We start from the raw sequence: 26340 nt of genomic DNA on the forward strand, positions 1-26340 counted from the left end.
TGAATGCTTCGTATTTTTACTCAGTTCAGACGCGACTATCAAATAACACGCGCGCGTTGGGCCATGTATTTAAATAAATTATAATTACGCAAAAACAACTTTTGCCTTTAAATTAAATAAATAATAATGTGATATTAGTTCTGTATTTTAATATATCTGTGATATTGTGAACTCCTGTATACAAGTTTTTAGTTATAATGGGGGACGAAAAGTAAGTATTTAAAAGATCAGTTTTTGAGTTAGTTATTATTCAACGACATTCAAATTTCGTAATATGGTAGGCATTTTAAAGCAGATCATTTATATGCTAGTATGCGAACATGCGAATTTAAATTTAAACACGTGTGATTTTCCAATAGATATTCTTATACTGACAGTAAACAGGTGAAGATTTGTAGGTTACCTACATGTACGTTATTACTAAAAAAATTATAATTCCAAATAAATTCATATTCTTATTAAAAAAACATTTAATATTGCGTAATGTTAATGTCCTACTATACACATACATAACTAAAAGATATTTGGGAACATGTCAAAATATGATCATGAATCATAAAGGTGATTTGAATGGAGAAATTAAAATAAAATATACTAATAATAATGCACATATTGCGTTTCATAAAGTTTTATAAACGCACCAAAATATAATGCTAGTTAAACTACCTTTTTACCTTAAATATAGAATTTTATAGTCACGAATTCATAATAAATTTGATTCATTCATACATTCACAGCATAACGATAACATGGAAGGAACAAAGGAGGTATAAACTTATTAACATTAGAAGAAAAAAACCCAATTAATATAAACCCAACCACAACCATTAATTTGATGTAAAATTTGACAATCGCGTTGAATGTGGGATGTTACCGTGGTTACATAGTGTATTCGTTGATATCACAAGCAAATATCGTAATAGATAAAGTTATTATTCATGGAAAGGATACCAACCCTAATATAATATGTCTGGCCAAATTTAAATGCCATCTATACTTTTAATGATAAAGAGTTTTGATTCCTACCAAATTTACTGAAAAATAACTGGTCGCTTTTAATAAAAATAAAAAAAATTCTATATAGATATAAACTTAGGCATAGGCTAGGGATACTTATATTTCTCTATATTCACAATATTAATAATTACCTAAGTACCTTTATAAAATGTTTCATCATGAGCTTCTATTTTTTTTCAAATGAGCTAAGTAAACCTTTTTCTTATTTATGACTTTTGATATTTATGGTTTTCTTATGAAATAGCTGATGATAATTTAAAAAAATGCGAAGCAAGCCTAAAAAATAATATTTTTTTACGTTAAAGAGAAAGTTATGCCTTGTCAGGAATTAAAAGCCACGCTACGTTAAAAATACAAGATGATTTAAAGAATTTACTTACATTTGTTGAATGAATCTTTGATTCTCATTTTATATAAAAAGAATAAAAATAATGACGTCATATTTTTAAAGTTAAGATAAAATAGTTAATCAAATTACTATTAATTCGTAAAACTAAGCCAAAATTCTGAAGTAGGTATGTTAAAAAGGAGGAAAAATAAAATAAGAAAAGGACCTATTATTTGTTCTTTTCAAAAAATTTGCATTTGCGAGTTCCCACACGAACATAAAATTTACATTTAAGTGACCTACGAAGTTCGTGAAATGTTGATTTAAAAATTTACCCGTTACATCAGTAGTACCATTGATTAGTATTGCATGTGCATTTGAATGAATCTGCAGTTTGAATAATGCCCTTGCCCAAAAAATGTTAATTATTCTTCTGAGATTTGACCGATTTTTCCCGATGAACTATCGCTGCTTTGCTTTTAATATTATGACTTGAAAAAGAACAGTTATAGTATATCTATTTACGGGGTCCGGAGCGATTCATATCTTTTTTCTTTCAAATCTTTTAGTGTTAGGTTCCACCCATATTACTACGGGAATCGGGGTCCTCTTTTATGTCCAGTGTTTAACAACCATACTGATAAAAAATGTGAAATTGTGTTCGTATGTCCGTCCTAAAACTCTTTTGGATACCTACGTAAAGTGTGAAGTACGTAGGAGGACATAGGATGCTTTTCACGCGAACGGCGATGCGAGCGAAAGCTGTACTAGTACTTATATTTCGCTACGTGTTACTAACCAGGTCAGAAAGTCACTGTCCACCCAGAAATGGCTTATAAACTTACAATTCTTCTTTTTGATGATAAGCCAGCCTGTCTGAATTTCAATTCCATCTCTCCGAATTTCAATTCCATCATTATACCCTTCAACGCCGAATCTTGTGACTATTAGCTCCGCCTGTCCCGTAAAGGATATATAATGTCGTGATATATTTTGAGTTTTGAATAATTATAAACACATATTAAAACTGTTCCGACCTCAGCTAAATCGAGTAACAGTTTGCCAAGCAAGGTGAAGGGCTGGGCGGGCGCCAAACTCCTGGTCTGATGCAGCGGTCATCAACCTGCTTTGTTTTGGCGATATGACCACGAAATTATGGCAATGTCATGCGCCTAACCAGGTCAATATAGATAACGGACTGTTGGCTTGGGGTTTGAATTCATAATCTACATATAAAAACACAGACAGATCGTATGTACATATATCATTCTTATTGCCATGAACTCTGCATACTCCGTTTGCTTCATTCACATTTTATCATTTTCATGCAAGCTACGGCCTCTGTGGCACAGCGGTAGTACCTACGCTTGTCTGTGACACCGGAGGTCCCGGGTTCGAATCCCGGCCCGAAAAGAACTTTTTCTGATTGGCCTGGGTCTTGGATGTTTATAAGTATTTATTATAAAATATAGTATCGTTGAGTTAGTATCTCGGAACACAAGTCTCGAACTTACTCAAGGCCGACCCAATCTGTGTAATTTGTCCCGTATAAGAAAAAATCTCGTCAGTTTTAGATACTTCACAATAATACTACCTACCTACTTATATTTATTATTTGACATTAGGTCTAGACAGATTTAATAATCATTAAAATATATGCAAATTAAGTCGTCCTTTACCACTGAATATAATTGGTATTTATTGCCTTTTTTTAATAAATAGAAGAAGGAGATAAACCAACCACAGTATGAAAAAGTACGAAAACATTTAAATGCTTCCTCAATTAAATGTTTTCGTACTTTTTCATACTGTGGTGTATCTTCTAAATATTATGAAAATCAACTATAACCGACCTTGTGAGCGGCACATCTTACATTCCGACGAAAAGCATGCAACTCTCACGTGCAAAGTCAGAAATAGACCATGAAATCTTTCCAATATTTTATTGGCAAACGTATGGAGAAACCACCCTATCCGACTGTAGTAATTTAGAATGACCTAGCTGTTAAGGAAATATCTTATTCAGTGTATTATTTCGTTACCGAAAACGATGCCAAGAGGTGCAGCCAAAACCCGTTTAAATCCTACAACGGCCATGTACCTACTCATGAGTTTTTTTAAGTATGTATGATTGCAAACTAATGCTCTTATCGTGAGGGAAAACTTCCTGAGAAAACCAGCACAACCAGGCAATTGGACAATGTGCAATGAATCCAATATGGTTTAGGTTCCCTTGCCGTGTGGTTCCCGGCACCAATACAAAAAAGAAAGGGACCACTCCATCTCTTTCCCACGGATGTCGTAAAAGGCAACTAAGGGATAGGCTTACAAACTTGTGATTCTTTTTGTTACTATTTGAATCTCAATTATATGATTAAGCCAAAAAGCTGAACGTGGCCCTTCAGTCAAGACTGTTGGCTCTGTCTATCCCGCAAGGGATATAGACCATATGTATGTATGTTCCCTTGCAACGGTTGCCAAGGACAGACGTAAAATAGCTTCGTTCAAAAACCTGACCTGCTCAATCCAGGATGGTAGACATTGGTACATCTCGTACTTCTTAAAGTGAGTACGCAACCGGTACTAAAGACGTGGATGATGTGATGACTGCACGCATATAGATTTATACACAAACAAATGTTATGTACTTGAAAAGTCAGAAATAGCTACGTACTAGGCATTTGAATCTGGTATTTTAATTTACGAGTACAGAATTACGTTCATACGACTTGTATTGTATAACGCAGCCAAGGTTTAACGGGAAGAGGGTAGTGAATTATGGCTTCTAGCAGAGCATAAATAATAGGATCATATCTTCCTAAAATAAAGAAACAGTCGTGTGCCATGTGGTTCCCGACACCTATACAAAAAAGAATAGGACGACTCCATCTATTTCCCATAGATGTCGTAAAAGGCGACTAAGGGAAAGGCTTACAAACTTGGGATTCTTTTTTAGGCGATGGGCTAGCAACCTGTCGCTATTTGAATCTCAATTCTATCATTAAGCTGAACGTGGCCATTCAGTCTTTTCAAGACTGTTGGCTCTGTCTACCCCGCTGGGATATAGAAGTGACCATATGTATGTATGTATAAAGAAATAGAATATATAGAGATTAAACCACAAGTGCATTAAAAAATTATTGCCAATACAAGTTGGTTTCGACCGATAACACTTATGTCACGGTCAAAATTTTATTTAATTTATAGATTTTTATTCTCATATCATTTGTATTCCTTACTGGGTAGACAGAACCAATAGTCATGATCATGGACTCCATGGCCACGTTTATCAGAATAGCATAACATAATGTAATTGAGCTACAGAAATACTGATAGATTGTTAGCCCAAAAAAAAACCCTAGTTGAACAATGACTTTCTTACAAAAGTATTATAATAAGTTGAAGTCTTGCAAAATGTGTTAACTAATAAAAAGGCCGGCTTTCTTTATTATCTTATCGTCAATAATGCCGTTGTTTCAATCGTCTTGCGATCATCTCATCAGGACGTCGATTGATAAAGTCAGTCGTTGAGTGGGATGATTAGTCACATTTTACAAATAGATTTAGATAAAATAGGAAATTCAAAACAAGTTCAGACACAAATTCACAAAACAATATTCTACAAAAATTATAAAATGGTCTTCTTCAAAAGGCGTGAAGCGAAACATGCCACTATAATGTATTTCAATTCTATCATTAAGCCAAACAGCTGAACGTGGCCTATCAGTCTTTTCAAAATTGTTGGCTTTGTCTACCCCACAAGGGATATAGACGTGATTATATGTATGTATGTGGCAAACATCTATACCACAGACACTTCGTCGATCAAGTGTTATCTTATCATTAAACATCTCTAGAACACGTACTTTGATATTGACTTACGCCCACGACGGAATCACACATTAAATTATTCTCATTTTGTGTGATTAAATCAATATTACATTACAAATGGTCTTTCTTTAACTCTTCACATGTAGGTTCACAACAGCTTCGTCAACATCAAGGTAATACAAAATAGAAACAATCACCAAACAAACAAATACATTTAATCAAAAATACCACCCCGGACTGCACCCGGCTCAAAAGTACCCATTAAACTTGCCGCATTCCCTCTTTGGATAGCTATGGAGAGCCTTTGCACCAGGTACCATCCCGAGCGGTAGTCATAACCACGTGCCCTTAAACGCCGTCCTATCTCACCAATAAAGAGCCTCGCCTGAGGACACCATGGACCGGCTGTTTCTACGGCCACCGGAACAAACTCATACTGAGTTGTTAGAACCGAGTATTTATTAATCTTTTGTTCAGCAGCCATCTTAGCGGCTGCGCCGGGTGTACGCTCAGTGTTAGTGAGATAGGACGCCGCATACGTGCTAACGCACGTCGCGTCCCACAACAGGCAACGTCCTTTCTGCCACGGCACCAGAGTGAGTCCATCAGGTCGCTTCCCGTCCGTACGCGACAGGCCCGGCGGTTCCAGCTGACAAGGTATATTGGCAGATATTAAAGCCCTTCGTATAATGTCATTTAACGAGTGATGCCGCGACAGACGACCCGCACAACGTGCGCACCCGAGAGCATGGTGCCCATCGGCCTCCACCATCTTCCCACAAATACAGAGATGAGGTTGACACACAACGCACCCCAACCGTAAAGCTACGGCTACTCTCAGGGAATCGTTAACTAATAATGTTCCCATTTGTGGGGATGGGATAGCGTGCAACCAAGCGCCCGACTCCGGTTCAGCTGCGGCCTTGAAGCGAGCCAAATGAGCACCGGTGACCTGGCCCTCCAGTTCCCTAAAAATAGCCTGAGTCCTGTTTTCATCCCAAAGGCGCTGAACCTCGGGCCTATCAGGAACCGCACAGTTCGGGTTTTGCCCCACCCACGCTATCAAAGCATCGTCTACAAAGGGCAAGATCAAACTGTCACCGCTAGAAGGGAGTAATAACATGTAGGTTGTTAAGCTAAAGCTAAACTTGTGATTCTTTAAGGCGTTGTGTAGCGACCTGTTACTATTTGCATCTCAATTCTATCATTAAGCGTTACAATTGAACGTGTTCCAAAACTGTTGACTCCGTCTATTCTATAAGGGATAAAATGTGATAACCACGGGAGATTTAGGTGGGGTGTAGTAAATTTCACATGTTAAATTATCTACATCGATAATTTTTATGATAGGACATAAATATAAATTGGTGTATTAAGCGATGACGTCATATATATAAATTGCTAGACAATACTCGTTAACTTCGGTCCTTTGACAAGGGATAAGAACCAAGAAGTGGATTTCCACTTCTTGGTTATGTAGTCTCTGTCTACCCCTCCGCGAGAGAAGCGTGATTTTATGTATTTTTATGCATGTACTATAAGAGCAAAATTCTATGAATAAGTAACCTTTTTATGTGGCAAATTGACTGCCACAAAATATTGTATGGAAAACAATTAACTTTTATAAGTGTTTTTGTTTAAAGTTACTTACCGTGGCAGAGTTTGTCTGTCCGTACTCAAATAATAATGGTGTATTGTAGTAAATTGCGTTGTTCATTCGGTGTTGTTAATAAAAAGTTAAATAATATAGTTTCGAATTCACCGAAATACCTACAATCCTGTTTTTTTATTAGTCTTTTTCTTTATTTATTCAATACATATACAAAAAATTAATATTTCTACTTTGTCCGGTTTGCATCGTTTAGTTTTAACAACATCATCAACGGCTAAGCAAGGTTTTCTGCGAAAAGGTATAAAATCACGTCCTTAACCTGTAAAAGGAAAGGTAGTAGAAATAGTAGGTAAATTGCATTTACGATTAAATTATATTGAACGCCTCTTCATTACTGTGATATTGATATTCTTATTACTCATAGTCATATGACATTATAATTTGCATGGACTCATTTTATCTCCCACAATAGAGATAAGGGTCATGTGATGGCAATTGAAAGTGTATATAATTACAATTGTCCCAATAAATATAAAAATAATGTTTATTATCAGGTTTTACGGGTTATGTCTAAATATGTACTTAGCTAAATATATAAACGTTTCTCTTCCCTTGGAAATTGTAAAAGTTAATCAGAGAAAGGCTTTTATACTTGGGATTCTATTATTAGGCGATGGGTTAGCAACCTGTCACTATCTAAATCTATACATAAATATCTTTTCGAGGCTGTTACCTCTGTCTACCTCATAAGTGGTAAAGTGATTTATGTAACTAATTGTGTTTTGATTTGACACTGATATTTTTATGAAGAATAATCGCTTGTCTCTCGTTATTTTGGGTAACACCCTAGCGACATCCTTGCACGTCACCAAATTAACTCGCCAATCAGTTTGAAGTGGCTTCTATCAATTATTGCCCTTACAAGTGTGAATCGATCGCAAATATCACGAGATTTCTACGTGACTGCACGATGTAAATTACATTATTTATTTACTTGCTCATTTATTTATTAAACTTGATAACTAATATGTCACATCCTTAAATAAAGTTGAGGTGGGATAAGCATTAATGCATGATCAGATTGTGTTTAGGCACTGAGAAAGTGACGTGAATTACCACACACAAAAACAGCAACAAATTTTATTACTTAGTTATCCAGGTATCTTATGTTCGCTAAACAACTGTCAAATTATTAGAATTACTTTTAATACATGGGATAGAAAACCGAATTTAATGTACCTATATGAAATGAAATTCATTTTGCATCAGGTAATTTTTGGCCGATTTAAAACATAAAGTTGATCAGAATTTCATCAGAAAATTTAGCTCGTGTGCATGAATCACCGACAACCGATTAATGATTAATGTAAGATTTTGTTGCCCTAGTTCTTAGTTTAATTTTTGTCTTTACTCTCCTTTTACGGGATCGACAGGAAAAGTGGTTATTCTACTTTGTTAGATGTATCATTGCTTTTCATTCTAACAATGCATACATATAAATCTATCACTTACTAACATTTCTACATAATTTTTTTTCATCTAATTCTAACACTTGATTAACTTCATTCATTGTACCAACTAACAGGTCCAGATTGGAACCACAGCCTTCCACATCAGCTCAGAGCTATTATGGCACAATACAGTAAGTGGCCTTTTTTAATCTAATTTGCTTCTTTTATCGCTAAAATGTCATTCCCATCATCTAAGTATCAATAGAGATCTTTACTTTACTAAGCTAATGATTTATATAGGATACGTATTATATTCGAGTTAATTAGAGTAATTCGAGATCAAAGGGTATATTTTTTTCTGGAAACACCCCAAGTGAGACAATGTCACTTCTACATAATGGTGTATCTATGTTTTTGGCAACAACTATTACACACACATAAAAACATTGACATGTTTTAATTCTGAAATAATTTTTCTGCAGTCAACATGCAACTAATATAATTTTCTGGAGGCTTGAGTTGACGTAATAAATGAGATTAGTTTGCGAATGACGTCACGCTCGTTAAATAGTAATTACCGGTACTTATTTTTGAAACAAAGAAATATCTATTAGGAACGCTAGGTATGGAGATGATGTCGAGTAAAAATTAAGATTAGAAAAACGTGATTTAAATTTTGATATAAAATCAATATAAACACATAGAGTTGATGAGAGAGAGATTGTATGGCGGTGAGTGTTTCATGCAAACCACACACATTTACATTTAACGTTATTATTTTTTATAAGGTAGATTGGGCTAAAAATCCTCGGTTACATATAGCTGGATGTTAATTGAGATATAATTATGGTAACAGAGGTTGCTAGCCTATCCAAATGCCAAGCTGAAGTTTGTAAGCTCATCCCTTAATTAACTTGTACTTATTAGAGTTATTGTTATTTATGAGTTCTCAATTCTAATTGCAAAAATAAGTAAAAAATCAAACATAATTAAAGTGTGTGGTTTCCGGAACTTAGGAAAGGCGACTAAGGAATATGCTAATAAACTTGGGATTTTACTTCTCGGCGTTAGGCTAGCAATCTGTCACTATTGGAATCTTAATTCCATCTTCAAGCCATACAGCTGAACGCGGCTTCCTAGTCTTCTCAAGGCTCTTTCTATCCCGTAAAAGATTAAGACGTGATCATCTGCATGTAAAATTAAAGTGCGCATTACGTCAATGGTGTTTTTCTTCTTTTGCAATTTTATTCGTTAAATCGTTTTCCTACACGTAAAGGCAGAAGTATCTACCTAACTAGGTAAACGGAATTTCGTCAGTGAATAAGACGTCAATTCTGCGACCGATTGATATATAAATTGGTCATAATTGGATCCCGAAATTCGGTCGTTTCCTATTTACTTATATCTGTTATCTGTAGGTACCTACGTCCAATAATAGTTCCCGTTAGGTATAAACACATTAATACCTAACTAAATTAAAAGGTTCTTTTTTCTAAATTCATCATCTTCCTACGGGGCTAGCAGACATGCCAATGTGAGATGCGGTTGTCATCACACGACAAAATGTCGCTGTTTCGCTTTTATTATGACGTGAGTCGGGACAGCAATAGATTATCTGGTGTGAATACTAGTTGAGTACTTTCTGGGGAAGAGCCCAGGATCTGCCTGTGAAAATGATCCTTAAATGGGCAAGTCAAGTTTTTGCAGGGTAACCTCACTCATTCCTACTTACATTATAAATGCGGAAGTAACTTTTAACTACTGACCCGATTTTGATGAAATTTTGTATGAGTACAGAGATAGAGATGACCCTGAGGCAAAACAAAGGTTAATAAGTAACTAGTATTCATATCGGTTCTATTTTATTTCGTATTGTACATACATAAATAAATAGGTACCTACATACCATAAAATCTAACCTCTTCAACATTTATTGCTTTAGATATAGAACGCGTCCTTTTTCTAAGGTAAAATGAATTAAAACGTAATAAACATGTTGTAAATAAAACTACTTCATAAACTTGTAGGGCCATAAAGTTTAAACTATCTATTTGTAAGGTATAGTGTACCTACTAGAAATTACTCTGAATGAAAATATGGATAGGCATACAATAACATCTTTCCAAATGCCACAATCTCTCTATGCCTTGGTTATATATTTATGGAACGTTTTATTCAATCTTTTTTGACGGTTTTGGTAATTCTGTTCCTGATTTTTCGTCAGAACGACCCAGATTTTATCAAGGTACGTTAATATAAAGGCCTTCCTTTCCTAATTTTTAATAACTTTTAACTTTTAATAGTTCTCATTAAATTGCTTTCAAGTAGGTATTCGTGCCATCATTGAAAATAAGAGTTATACATTAAAGAAACAGTATTACAAGCGGCTCTTTGATGGGAAGCGGTTACCACACGGACTAAAAACTAATAGGTTACCCAGACTTTTACATTTCTTGCCTTAACCTACCTATACTAGAACTATTGATGCCATTTCTAATTACATATATGTATTACTATTCAATTTGTATATTTAATTTTAGTTTGTAATCATCATTTTTATATGTAGTTTTATATATAGTAAGTATATAATAATTTGAATTTACTCTGTATTATGAAAATTTCTGCGTCTTTGATAAAACATAATTTCTTATTTTACGCTATGAAGAAAGTAGTGTATAAAGTAACGTGACTGATTCAGAAACCTATTTTGTAATCTCCAAGTCAACAACTATGTAAATATATGCGCATACGACTTAAATATTTACATTTAGATTATTCACGTGGGTTATACTATTATGCCATTGAACCGTACACGGTTTGAGCATGTGAATTCTACCGCGAAACGCTTGAAAATGGATTTTAGATTATAGAAGATTACCACCTGTCACTACACATACATACATACATAAAATCACGCCTTTTTCCCGGAGGGGTAGGCAGAGACTACCTCTTTCCACTTGCCACGATCTCTGCATACTTCCTTCGCTTCATCCACATTAATAACTCTCTTCATGCAAGCTCGGCGGTTTCGGGTACTTTTGAATGTCACTATCTTAATTAAAATTCAATTATTAAGCCATCTAGATGATATGCGGCCTTTCTGAATTTTCGAGACAATTGGCTCTCGTAAGTAGTGATAAAGACGTGATACATGTATGTTTGTAGAAGGGATAATAAAAGGTGGAAATTTTAATATCTAGGCTGGATATTAAACATTTTCATACAACGAAGTTTCACTATCATTTCCATTACGTTAGGTACATTGGATTTTGATTAAATATTGCCAAAATTTAAATGTATCTAAATAATAGGATAAAAAAGGTTTTTGTAAAAGTCAACATGAAAATTAACGAAAAAAATGTTCTTGGTAACTATCCAACAGGATAATTATTTTGGAGGATATTTTAACACTAACATTGGGAACCTGAACCTAATTACCATCTAGGCTACGTACGGACCACGAGGTCGGAAGTACACTGAATAATGACAAATTTTCCTTCCATTTCTACCTTGATAACATTGGCAACGTCTTGCCTTCACACCTGGGCTCGGGTTTCATCTCCAGCCAGGTTATGATAAAAATCATTCTGGTTTGTTCAATCAAACGGCAGTAGTAATAACAACTTGCCACTTTGTCTGAATCTAAATTCCATCACTAAGACATCCAGCTATATGTGGCCTGCAAGACATGGACACTCACATAAAAAATTGAATCAGGAACACGCGGCAATGAAAGATTCAAAAGTGTGAATGTGTGAATTTATGAATAGAAATATTTTTTTTTGCATCAAATGATTTATTAGTTATAACATTCTAATATCAATTAAAAAAATATATGCCTAACAATAATATATATCGGGACATGATAAATGAAAAATGCCATCAATGAAACTATGATTTTTTCCATATTTCAAACATAGTAGATATTATATAGTTATGTTATCAATGATTATTACTCATATTTCAAGTTCAACTGGTACGGTTATATGCCAACTGCAAACATATTAGTAAAATTTTCCACAAATTACCATACAAACCTTAAAGTTCTAGAATGTAGTTAAGTCGTTTAATATTCTAGGCACGGCATGGAAAAATACTAGATAGCATTTGAGAAAATTGTGAAACCTACTTACATTAAAATGGTTTAGCGATTCAAATGATATGTATAATTTTAATATCTGCAAAGAAGCTGTCTATCTTAATATTCATTTAAAAGATTAATTATGCAAATGCTTATCAACAGTTAATATAAAAATCTATAATAATAAAATCGTTTAAGTACATGAAAAAAGAACCGGTCAAGCGCGAATTGAACTCACGCACCGAGGGTCCCGTACAATTTTATAATAATAAAACACAATGTATAATAATTACACAATAAATAATGTAGACTACAATATTCGTTATAAATTTAAACTTCGACCAATAAAGTGGCCAAAATTTAAAAGTGGCTTTACTGACAGACGAACGACTCCTATAAAAGTTCCGGATTTTCCAATTGAGCTAGGTAACCTTAAAAGATTCTTACTAAGTAATTATTTGTTATTGATATTTAAATGAATTAATAGTTAACTTGTCAACTATCGATAAGTTTATGGCCAACCTTGACTTTGAGATGCATGTTGTTAACCTAATGCCACTCGTGTCAATGTACGATATTAACACGAAAATTACAACGATTTTAATATTCATAACGAATATAACGAAGATAACTTCGGTCCGCGGATTTAAACCTTATACCTAGTTAGTTTTTCTTTGCAGGAATGTTAATATTTCAGGAATTAATTTAACACTCGATAAGGACTTTTATCAAGTCAAACGTTAATCACGTAGTAGTTCGTGAGTTATAGAGACCAATCATGAAAACAATTTTTTATTTTTGTAGAAACATTGATTGTACCTTCCTTACTTCTTTGTCCTGTCAAGGATCCCAAAATCACAATTCAGTTTGAGCCTTACACATAGAACTGTATCGAAAATGAGGTTTGCAATTAATTTGCTACGAGCTACGAGCCTACGAGGCTACGACTCAGCCTACGAAGAATCTATATTTTGAACTTGAAATATAACTAGTTCATGTTCGCTCAAGTTCATTGATTTAAGTGTTACTTTTACAAATGTACACCTAGGTATATTCGCGAACATATATATGGTTGGTTACTTATATCATCACGTTTTTACGTTGCTTAAGGGGTAGACAAAACGAACAGTCTTTACTATTAATATTTACTACAATTTAAACTACTATACATTATTCATGTGTAAATCGTTTTTGCTCCAAGTTCCTGTGGCTATTGTATGGTGAAAGTTCACCTACTTGATACAACAGCATAACTCAAACCTAACAATGAGTTTATCAAACACATGCATATTTTTGTTAAAATTCCATCATTAAGATAGTCTCGATATATATATTATGTTCCCTTATAATTCCGACATTCTAATTACCATTAGAATACAGAATCAACCTTTTTTCTTTCCAGAAATGACTCAACACCCTTCATCAAAAATGGCAACAATGGAGCCATTGTTAAAACTCCTGAGAAAGTCAAGTCGAGTAAGAATTCCAAGGCGGGAAGAGGAGCGGCCTTACGACAAGTTATAGCCTGTTTCCTTGCTAACCTTGGGACCATCAACACGGGAATGGCTTTTGGATTCTCGGCCACTTCGCTGCCTCAAATGAAAGACCCAAATTCGACAGTGCACATAAATGATGATCAGGCTGGTTGGATAGGTAATGCTCTTCAGCATTTGTTGAAATATGAATGAATGGTAATATTTAATTTTATAATAATGAAAGCCAAAAATATGAATTAATGGATGAATGAATTACTCCTCATTGCACATACAAAAAACGGTGAACAATGTTTTTGGAAATAGCAATAGATTTTCAGCAGAGGTTCAGCATCCTTCCCTTCCATTAATGTACATATATTTGATTGGAAAATAAGGTATAAGTACTTTACACGTGATTCTCTTTTTATTCCAGCAAGTTTAAGCGCGGCTGGCACTCCGGTGGGCTGCATTGTCAGCGGGTACATGATGGACAACTTCGGTCGCAAGATGACCCTGGTCATCACTGAAGTGCCGCTGATCTGCGGCTGGCTTCTCATATCAATGGCGCAGAATGTGCCCATGATTTATATTGGTAGGTTTACGTTAGAATGTTATTATTATTATGATTTGACTGTAATTAAAAGATTAGTAGGATTTACTACTGGGATGAAAAAGTTCCTTATCATCCAACTTTCTCTCCTATATAGTATCAAGATTGTTTTTCAACTAGCGTTAGCTCATGGCTTCGGGTGAAAATGTCACGTAAACAGTACCTAGCTACGCTTTTTGCCAGGATGAAGGTCTTTTTTCTAATTATCCTTCTTTCTCTGCCTTCCAATTACTGTAGAAATAGAATAAAAGAACAAAAGAAAAGCATAATGCCTTGTCAAATGAACAAAGCCGTAGCACTTATATAGTTCACTGTTATTTTACAAAAATAGTTCAAAATGGACCACTAAAATGCAGTTGCAATAAAAATAGATTCTTCTCACTTGTAATTGGTGTCACCTTAATATGGTGTGGTGTGGGCGGGCCGGAGACATCTGTCCCGTTTGTTCATAAATATATTTGACGACTAGCCAAACAACCAATTTTCAGCGAGATGCATTTCAGTGTCACCCATGTATGATGCGCGTGAATATTTTGAACATGATGAATTGTTATATTCTCTTCATAGAAATTGGAATAAAATCATTCTAAATTATGTGCTTCTTCTAGATTTTTGCATTCATTTATTAAATTTTTATCCCTTGCGTGGTAGGCAGAGCTAACATGTGTTTCTCGTGCCCGTAAGAATTTCGTGATAATTTCTCTTAGCACTCTGTTACATGTGCAAATAAGCTTGATATTTTCATAAGTTTCAGTTATTTATACGGTATTTGTCAGTCATTTAATCGAGTGAGTTAAGCAATGTTTATTGATTGGTGTCTGGGTGGTAGTCTGGGAATTTTTCATAAAGAATTTACGAATAATGGACCTCGATATTACCAAAGATACGAGCACTGTACTTATTGATTTTCTTTATTTCACAATTTCATAAATCTTCATCAAAAACCATCAATATAAGTCACTTTAACATCATAATATAATTAGGAAAGTAAGTTAATACGAGTATTTTATTTTTAACAATACATCATTTTGGAAAAACTTAGGTTACATACAGATGATAAGAGCAATCTCTTTTATGATGGACGTGTGATATCCTACAAATATTATAAATGCGAAAGTTTGTGAGGCTTCTTTTTATCCCAGAGTACCCGCGGGATTGATAGGGTTTCCATGCGGACGAAGTCGCGGGCGGCCTCTAGTACGTAATAATCACTCAAACCCTTATTTCTTTTAAGGTTAGGTTAGGTGAGTATGCAGGGTTGGTGGCCAGTGGAAAGATATAATCTCTGCATACCTCTTCGGATAAATTATTTATGATTATTAATTGGTTATGAGGCAATTTTCACAGCAACGATGGAATTGAGAAGGTTCTCAGTATAACTCTATAGTAGTTATAGCACAAAAGAGAAAATTAAATACTTTCCCATACGAATTGGTTGATCAGCTGACCGATCTTGGTATGGGGAATTAATTGGCTGTTTCATGGGAACCCACTTTGTCCCGTCATCCTTAACCAATAAACCTATATATATCACGTTATGAATAATCGTCCACTCACGCGAACGAAGTCGCAGATATCAGCTAGTGTAACATGACAAAGTTTCACGAAGCTATAACATCAACCGTACTCATCGATTTGCAGGAAGACTGCTAGTCGGCTTCGGCTCGGGCATGGTGGGGGCGCCAGCCAGGGTGTACACGGCTGAGGTCTCGCAGCCACATCTTCGGGGCATGCTGGGAGCTCTGGCATCAGTTGGGGTTTCTACTGGCGTTCTTATTCAAGTAAGAAAGACTTATCATAAAGTATCCAATTCGTCAATTCCATCATAAAGTCTTGTACTGATCGTGGTGTTTTGGTATTTTCAAAACTGTTGGCTTTGCATCCCCGTAAGGTATATAGACGTGACTGTATGTGTGTATGTGCATGTATCAACTTACAAAGTATGCCTTGTGTAGACGGTTAGTCGCCTACGGCTTAGTTATGGTAGGAGCGCCAGCCAAGGTGTCGCCAACATACCATCAGGGCATGCTGGGGGCTCTTGCGTCATTTAGAGTTTCTACTGGCGTTCTCATACAAGTTAGAAAAAACATACTGAGTCTTTATACAAATCATAAAATTTTAGATCGTACACGCTTAGGCGAACGTTCCTTAATGAGATCGTTAACTTAGGTACTTCTTAGTTGTTTATTTGGGGAGTCGGCATCGTAATATTATTTCCTGCTAATTCACTCGTTGTTCCAATATCTCACGAGACTCTAACAGTTTATACAATAACAGCAGGCAAACTAATAATATGACATAGATCATTAACCATAAAATAAATCGGAATTACAATCCACATTATACTTTGTCACAGTCCAATAGTCACGCATGACTCTGACATACACACGTATTACGGAAGGGGTTTTCCATACAAACGTAGCTCTAAGAAACAACAGAATGGACAATTCAGTTTATAAATAATTCGCCATTGGTGGGCCGCATGAAGTCATTGATAAGATAATTCAATAGTTACACAAGTACGTACTATATTATATCATTCAGTTGTACTAGGCTCACCGTATCTTGTATTTGTGTGAATATTATCACGTTTTTGAATCTTTACAAGAAACATTTTTTATAATATACAAAATAAATATTTATTTTAATCCTTTATATGTATTATATATATTTATTGTATATGTATTTATTTTAATCATTTATAATAACGAAAGGATAAATAGATGCCTTAAAATCGAATTCAATTGACTCTTTCCTCCACTCAAAATTAGGTAGTTTACACGAATGTATGTATCTAAATACTGAAGTACTTTTTGATAATGATTTAAAAGAATCTACAAATTGGCAATTACTCTTTCTTATGAGACTCTCTCTTAGTAAATATAGAATATTTAAGTTGTCAGCTGCAAAATTCCGATCCACATAATGGATTTATGCTAATATACCATTCGTTACCAGGTGCCATTGGTAAAAACATTTGGCACAGTCATGGATCATGGTCACAAGGCATACCTAGCTCGCTACCGGAGAGGCGATGAAAACCATTTGTGGATAGATCAGGCGTAGACCACTCCGGGATCGTGGTTATCTGTGGACCCTGGGTTCTCTCCAGGACGCAAACGGAATAAATGCTAGGATAATAAATTATTATGAATAGTGCCGTGTGGTTCCCGACACCAATACAAAAAAGAATAGGACCACTCCATCTCTTTCCCATGGATGTCGTAAAAGACGACTAAGGGATAGGCTTACAAACTTGGGATTCTTTTTTAGGCGATGGGCTAGCAACCTGTCACTTGTTGAATCTCAACTCTATCGTTAAGCACAATAGCTGAACGTGGCCATTCAGCATTTTCAAGACTGTTGGCTCTGTCTACCCCGCAAGGGATATAGACGTGACCATATGTATGTATGTATAATCAATTAATCTTAACACTTGCCGCATTATCAAGTTCCTGAATGCAAGCACGCTCCTATAAATCATCATGTCACGACTAGTGACGTAGATTTGGTGAACTGATAAAAATCATTAGAATAAGGTGACATATTGGTCGGTTGTTTTGCTTGCTCATAAGACGTAGCCATCATAATGATATGAACTCAGTAGTGGGTTGGCCTTAAAAAAAAGAAAATCTTTTTGTACCCTAATAGGTATTTCTATCCATTAGATTTAATTAATCCGTTTTGATAAAAGAAAACACATTAGGCACGCAGGCGATAAAAAGCATCAAAATCTACAAGAGTTATGTTGTGATGAACAAAATACACTCAGATTTACAGATCTTCAGATTTGAAACAACATAATACTTTAATTTAACACTAGCTTTTCCCCAAAACAAAAACCAAATTAATATTTTCTCTATTCTGTACTGTAGTTAACACAACAAGCCTGATACAAACTATGTACGTACCTATCTCTTAGTTATTTTTCATGCCAAACTAATGACAGAAGCGTAGAATACAATAGAGTGATCCATGCATGCGGTGCGGTGGCAACAACATGTTTACGCTATGTTTGACAGATCTATTTTTATATAAATCAACACAGATGCCTTTCAATTATCGCTTATCAGTGATAACTAGTATGTAACGATTGCCATAGAAATCTCGATGACAAACAATGTGACGCGTATTGTTATCGATCATACTGGTGGGCATATAAACAAGTGAAGAGGTAGGTACGATAACTTTTTCCCGAGTGAAATTCTGAGACTTTCTTTATTACTCTGACTATGACAAAGAAAATTGATTACCCACTTTTGATGGAATTTTGTGCTATTGAAATAATTCTTGAAGGTACCTGGGCACAGTGTTTTAATGAAATAAAATATAAAAATATATATAAATATAAAATATGAACAAGCTGAAAATAAGTTTTCTTTATTTCTGGAAACCTAATAAAGCGCTAATATTGCTACTCACAACTCAGAAAACAATGGTTTTTAAAGCGACAATAAACTACGGAAGTCTACTCTGTGTTATCTTCCACTGTAGGTTTTTTTAACAGAATATATGGTTAATTGGCACGCACGTTGCTAAAAAGTATAACCATAAAATAAATTACGTATTCCCGGTTGCACCATCTTCCACAATACTTCGGCATGGTGTCCAAATCATCTAAACATTTTTAAATTACAATATTAAAATTACATTTCAGTACGTAATAGGTAGTATGACTACCTGGAACGTGTTGGCCGGGATCAGCGCGTCCATCCCGATGTTGTCGCTGCTTACCATGATCTTCCTCCCGGAGACGCCCAACTTCCTTCTCCAGCAGGACAAGAGGGAGAAAGCTGAGAGCTCATTGGCCAAGTTGAGAGGCGGATCTTGCGACCTCCAGGAAGAAATACAGAGGATGATCACGTTTAAAGAGAAGAACCACGTGGAGCCGTGAGTTTTCGGTCTTACTCTCTTCTTTTATAAATACTAGTGTTTGTTCTGAATGTATCCTATCTGGAGAGGAGCTAAATTGACTAATCTAAGTATATACATATTTGGCATCTGAAGTACCTGTATAGTTTCCCACATTATATACCTCATAAATAATACTTTCTAATGGTTTTTCTTCATTACTGATCGTTTTTAAGTTTTTTTTTTGTCGTGTTTCACTCAATACGTTCTCTTGACATCGGATCAACTTGTATCGTTTATTCATTAACTAACATATTTCTTAATTATCAGATTAAAGTCTGCGAAGGAAATCTTCAAAGCCGTAATAGCACCGTCCGCCTTGAAACCGTTCCTGATTCTGGCGTTATACTTCTTGATCTACCAGTGGTGCGGGATCAACACGATCACTTTCTATGCCATTGAAATATTCCAGGTCAGTTTTCTGTGATTTAGGATGTATTGAGCCCGTTATACGGGGGAACTTTGGGTTTTTTTCAGTTTATTATAAACAAATTTTTTACGGGGGAATTTCCAGGAAAAAGACCTATGTTAGCCTATAACTCCGGAAAGTCTATTCTACCTCTAAGCCAAATTTCGTCTAAATGCTCCGAGTTGTTTTTGAGTTTTATTTTTATAATATTAGAATAGATATGTAGTTTTTAAATGATTCTAAAAGTTATCAGTTATAATGCCACCATTAGCGTCCAAGACTGGATTTTCAAAATGTATTATTTTATTTTGTTTAAAAGGTATAATATGTATAAAATTCTAGACTTTCATCTTGTTTTTCAGGCATCAGGTTCGACAATGAGCAAGTCCGTGTTTGCAATATCCCTGGGCATTGTCAGACTGATATTCACCATAGTTGGTTGCGTGCTCTGCAGAAGATGTGGCAGGAGGCCCCTTACTTTCGTATCATGTAAGTGCTATTTCTATTGTATGTTATATTCTATGTTGTCCTAATTCCAGTCTACTCCTTTCAACATATGTATATATATATATACATATATAATCGTTGCCTCCTTATTGATGGTGTTATTTATTAAAATTTATCTTATCCTTTAAGACGTGATAAATTCTTCTCCTGAAAAAAAAAAACACTCAAAGGTAACGTTCAGATGAACCGCTTTGTGAGGATGTCATGAGATGGCATTGAGATTCAATCACTGTATTTTTGTTAGGTATTGAAAAAAAGAAACACACACTATTTTCTGACAAACAACTGACCATTACCGGACACAACCGCAGGCAATTACAAAACATTGTTGTTGACTTAACACCGCAGCAATATCTAAATTAATTGAAATGACAGAGACAATAAAACTAATAGCGTTGTTTACTTATTATGATTCTATATTTAATGTTCTCGTTATATTGATTTATTTGTTTTGGTATCTTATGTTTCACCAGCCTTCTTCTTCTTCATCATAATATTTTTAAGTAACTTAATAGAGTTACTCTATAATTAAGCATCTCACTGTTTCCTTAATGGTATTATATTTATTTCACAAGTAATAACTTGCTTTTTTGTAGGAATCTTACCAAATGTTACTCATATAGAATAAATTTGACCTTTCTCCAATAAACCAAGTGTACAAGCAGATATAGTTATTATTTTAATCATACCCTTTCAGCGATCGGTTGTTCTGTAACCATGATAATCCTGGCTGTCTACATGTACTATGTGAAGCTGTGGAAGGAGAACGATGTGGAACCCGTATACTCCTGGATCCCACCCGCTTGCATCTATGTCTTTGTGATCTCCTGTACCATCGGCTACCTCATTGTGCCTTGGGTGATGATTGGCGAAGTGTACCCTACTCAGGTAATTCTTAGTTTAGTAAAATTTATTCAAAATAGCAGAAGAATATGTACAATGGACTTAAAAGGTAGTTATTAATATTTTCAGTGCAACTTTATAACTTGTAAAGTAGGAATGATTGGAAAAATTAAGGTGTTATCAATACATATAATAATATGTTGTTGATGATGTTTTTGGTAATGATGATAATGACTAAGATAAAAAAGACAATGTCAAAATTGTTGCTACCAATTTCGTAGATACAGAAATTGAAAATTTCTTGTGCGTGGTATAAGTCGACGGAATGAAATACCGTTGTGATGAAAATCACTAATTATTGTCAAGTAGATCCCGTTAAATGCTGAGAAAAATTAAACTTACATACATACATACATATAATCACATCTATATCCCTTGCGGGGTAGTCAGAGCCAACAGTCTTAAAAAGACTGATAGGCCTAAAAAATACATATAATAGGATAAAAATTAAACTTATTTTATGTAAAGGTGCGCGGTATAATCGGCGGGATGACCACGTGTGCAGCTCATTTGTCAGTGTTCTCGGTGGTCAAGACGTTCCCACTCTTGCGCTCGCTCATCGATTTCTACGGGGCCTTTGCCTTGTACGGCAGTATTACTGTTTTTGGTATGTGAAGTCTTTTTATTGGTATTGGTATGCCTTATAAATTTATAAAACAATAATAAGCTCGTGTTTTTTAGGTACCGTATTCTTCTACTTTTTCCTCCCGGAGACAAAAGGAAGGACCCTACAGGAGATTGAAGACTACTTCTGCGGAAGAACAAAATCTCTTAAAAAGCAGAGTAGTATAACAAGTACTGCTTAGAATTTAGTGTATATAAATAATGAATCTAGGAATTTTAAATAAATTTAAATTTTTTTGAATTATAAAGTTTTAACAACAGTGCGATAAATTTTATAAATGCATTTTAAAAAAGTGACGCGATTAATATCGTTCATTCCAGTATGAAACCATGCAAAGGGAATGCATACCAAAACGAGAATTCAAGCAATTTTCGATACCAGTGATTTATTACTTGTTAAGAAGTACAATCATCTGAATTTTATATTTCCAAACGTTGTTTTAACAGCATTAATATCTATTTCTTCGTTTACATTGGTTCTTCTTATAGCAAAGTGAAACTCTAAATAACTACAAATTAAATTAAAATTATTATTATTAAATTTGTGAGAAAGGTATGAAAGTGTAAGAAAAAGGAAAATATGTACCTACTTCGTTTTATTGAAACTTTAGGGTATTTATATAATTATTGTTTAGCGTGATGTGTAATGTTCCAATGTGTGATTTCACACGATCCAGCAAATTGGTGTCAAATTATTAAAATTGTAAATTTTTAGCTTCTTAACTTAACTTCTTACAGGTTATTTTGTAGCTAAATTGAATTGCCTCAAGTTGTATTATTAATTTTAGTCTTCTCTTGTTTGTATGTTTTACAAAAAACAAATGTTGTCAAAAGAAGATTTTTTTAAAAATTTTTTTATAAATATTATTTCTATGATAATGAAAAAAATTACTTATCATAAAGTGCCTTTACAATATTTTAAACAATAACTCTTTATCATATACTCGTAAATAATATAATTTTAATAAAAATACAATATAAATAAAAGATATGATAATGTGCCACATATATTAGTCAATATTTAATTATGTATATATAATATAGTAGATTTATAATGTAAATTTAGTTTACAAGAAATAAGAAGAACTATTTTTAGACAACGTTTAAGTACCATAATATGCCGTTTAATCTCACGGTATCGTGTTTCTAATTATAAGGGCATGCACACGGTCTCATAAAATAAATCTCTTTGAACAAAAAAAAAGCGATGAGTATGTTATTTTTGTGTAAGTTACCAAAAAATAAAAATATTTGTTCTTAAAAATTAGAAAGTACTTCTTGAAGATTGTTTTTTTTTAAAATTAAACTGCAGGATAAAAAAAATATTTGTATTAATTACTCGAAAGGCAAAAGAAGTCAAAGGTTTTAGCAGTATAAATTAAAGTCATAAGTAAGTATAATTCTAAATATAATTTAATTTTAAAAGAATACAAGTAATTGATTAAATTTTCATTATTTATATGCTTATAGTTGCATTAGAAATAAGAATTGTTATTTTAATAGTAACTTGCAAAGCATTTAATTTTAAGTGTTTTTTTTGTAGAAAGGTGATTAAAAATATATTTTGTAAAAAGCATTTGTGATAGTTATCAGGTAGAGAACCAAGTTGTTAAACATATCTCAATAAAATGTATGTTGATACATTACTTATTTCTACGTGGTTTTATTATAAAAATTGTAGCTGTTGTTTCCTTATTAACCTCTCCAAATTCCAAGCCAAGCCAAGTACTGTGCTTACCTCTGAGCAACAATGTCCCAGGTTTGAATCCCGGCCAGAATATAATGAAAAATTAACTTTTTCCGATTGTACTTGGTCCTGGTTAAGTGTTTATCAATATCCTTTTTCCCATAAGTCTCGAACTTACTTTGGGCCTAGCTCAATAGAGGTGTAATTTTCCTTTATTTATAAGTACCTTTAGTGTTTTTATTTAGGCAGGATGCAGAGCACTAAGTAAGACAAAATGTAACACCATTGTAACCTGTTCTACAATTTAAAATATATTGATTCATTTAAAAAGAATAGAATAGATTTATTTTCAAAATTGGATACAAGGTATCACTTATTGACGTCACATCACTTAAATCTAATTATAACTACTACCGCTTCCAAAGCGCATGTGTAGAAGAAGCGGCGGAACAAACTACACTGCAGCAAAGCAAAGCGCAAGGAAATGCTAAAAAGTTATTTTCTACTGTGGGAAAAGCCCTTTACGGTTCCTTATCGATGTTTGTATAAGATAAAAGCAATTCTTATGAAGTGTATTGTGAAAATGTTCCTACTTTGCATTTGTTGGTTGCTATTGGTTCAACAGTCGGTAGTTAGCGCTACTCGAGATGCAAGTTCAGGTATATTTTCATTGCATGAATGGCGTTGCAATTTTTTTTAATAATCTAAAAAAAATGGGATTTGTAATCGTAAAAGTAATAGAAATTTTTCCTATAGCAAAATTTTTTTTTTATATTTTTATGTAATAACCAATATTTCCGCAAAGAGGCAGGGAACTGCACTTACCTACCTACTTACCATGATCCGACAATTTTAATGCAATACTCCAATCAGACAACAGCATTGCACTTTGGAAAAAAATAAGAATTTACTATGTCTTTTTTGTAGAAATTGTAGGAGTCGCAGATGGCTTTGTGTTCGACGGTTTATCCCGTGCTCGTCTCCTAAAGATCCTGGCAGCTTTTGAGAATGACTTCAGGAAGACGAAACCTTCGGGGAAGAAGATGAAGAGCGTGTTCATGGCACAATTTGCCAACAATAAGTACACTAGACCTTTTATATTTCCAGAAAGCTATAAAAAACTTAAATAAGTATAAAATTTTAAAAAATACATAATTTCCTTTTGCAATATTAAAACTTTATTTACCTCATTTATTAAATAAATTAACAACGTGAATGGAAATCATTTACTTAATACCGAATTTATTTTCACGTTAATTTAAATTTTCTCTTCCGAACAATTTATTTCAATAAGTAGGTACTTAAATTTATTTTTGACACGATTAAGGTATTTATAATTATATAAATGTCACGATAACGAATTTGGCAACAGTGTTTTATCAAAAATTTTACAACAAAATTCTTTGAATAATTGATAGATTTATATTCATATTCGTTTAACAATATCAAATAATTTAACAATCAATATACATACAAATATACATACATATATACCTACAAGAAAACAACTCAATTATCGACTTAAATACTTTATATTTTATCAATGCAAACTAGACATTAGCTACAGCACTAACCACATTCTCCATGACATCAATTCCCCGCTTAAACACGTCTACGTGGACCCTCTCATCATGCGCGTGCAGCAACACGGGCGTGCGCGCAAGCGCAGAGAGGCCGAGCGCGGGCACGCCGCGCCGGCGCACGTGGCGGGCGTCCGTCGCTCCGGGGCATATCACACATCTTAGTTCTATGCCCCTGTTGAAACATACATACATATAGTCACGTCTTCATCTCTTGCGGGGTAGACAGAGACCACAGTCTTGAAAAGACTGATTTAAAAGGCAACGTTCAGCTTTTTGGCTAAATAATAGAATTAGAGTGCCGTGTGGTTCCCGGCACCATTACAAAAAAGAATAGGACCACTCCATCTCTTTCCCACGGATGTCGTAAAAGGCGACTAAGGGATAGGCTTATAAAATTGGGATTCCTGTTTTAGGCGCTGGGCCAGCAACCTGTCACTATTTGAATCTCAATTCTATCACTAAGCCAATCAGCTGAGCGGGGCCTATCAGTATTTTCAAGACTGGTGGCTCTGTCTACCCCGCTAGGGATATAGACGTGATCATATGTATGTAGAATTAGAAATCATTTATCATCAATAGGCTTAGAAACTTGGGATCCTTTTTAAAGGCGATGGGCTGGCAATCTGTCACTGTTTGAATCTCAATTCTATCATTAAGCCAAATGGCTGAACGTGGCTATTCAGTCTTTTCAAGACTGTTGGCTCTGTCTACCCCGCTAGGTATATAGATGTGATCATATGTATGTAGAATTAGAAATCATTTATCATCAATAGGCTTAGAAACTTGGGATTCTTTTTATAGGCGATGGGCTAGAAACCTGTCAATATATGAATCTCAATTTCATCATTAAGCCAAATGGCTGAACGTGGCCATTCGGTCTTTTCAAGACTGTTTGCTCTGTCTACCCCGCAAGGGATATAGACATGACCATAAGAATGTACATCTTATCAAGATTTAGACTAATGAGAAACTTTGTACGAAAGCACTATTTATTTCTAAAGAAATTTCTTTCCCTTCCACGCTGGGCAGGCGGCGGGTTGGTGACCACAGCGTCTATTGATTCTGACCTATGTTATCATATCAGCTTAGGAGGAGCTGCTGCCCTCCCGCTTAAACCCTTAATCGCCTCTTACAATCCCCAAAGGAAGATAAGGGGCGCTATTTTACTCTGCCAGCACGGCCAATGTATCGATAAAAGGAACCTGACTCAGCTTGGATTATACCTTTTACGACATCCACGGATAAAGATGAAGTTGTTCTATTCTGCTCTGCCAAAACCACACAGAAAATCTTTCAAACTTTTAACTATAT

The 26340-nt window shown here is 34.5% G+C and overlaps 2 protein-coding genes across 3 annotated transcripts in view; one reads left to right on the forward strand and one right to left on the reverse strand.

The window, feature by feature from the left end:
- On the forward strand, window positions 1-23411 carry LOC106143573 (facilitated trehalose transporter Tret1). 2 transcript variants are annotated; one of them, XM_013345698.2, is made up of 11 exons: window positions 1-211; window positions 8374-8430; window positions 13723-13973; window positions 14229-14387; window positions 16047-16186; window positions 19063-19295; window positions 19587-19728; window positions 20088-20214; window positions 20930-21120; window positions 21604-21742; window positions 21817-23411. In XM_013345698.2, the coding sequence occupies exons 1-11, from the start codon at window positions 198-200 to the stop codon at window positions 21939-21941; spliced, it is 1578 nt and encodes a 525-aa protein (XP_013201152.1). In that variant the 5' UTR covers window positions 1-197; the 3' UTR covers window positions 21942-23411. The 2 variants fall into 2 exon arrangements, with proteins under 2 accessions (XP_013201152.1, XP_013201154.1); XM_013345700.2 differs by lacking the exon at window positions 8374-8430 and having other exon boundaries at window positions 2-211.
- The window catches only part of LOC106141831 (aminoacylase-1), a 10262-nt gene continuing 5744 nt past the window's right edge, over window positions 21823-26340 (reverse strand). Inside the window, exon 9 of the mRNA XM_060945214.1 lies at window positions 21823-25201. Within this exon, the coding sequence (XP_060801197.1) occupies window positions 24997-25201 (205 nt within the window). The 3' untranslated portion in view covers window positions 21823-24996. The remainder of the gene's footprint in view (window positions 25202-26340) is intronic.

Source organism: Amyelois transitella, chromosome 7 (assembly GCF_032362555.1).
Source record: "Amyelois transitella isolate CPQ chromosome 7, ilAmyTran1.1, whole genome shotgun sequence".
In the NCBI taxonomy this organism is placed as follows: Eukaryota; Metazoa; Arthropoda; class Insecta; order Lepidoptera; family Pyralidae; genus Amyelois; species Amyelois transitella.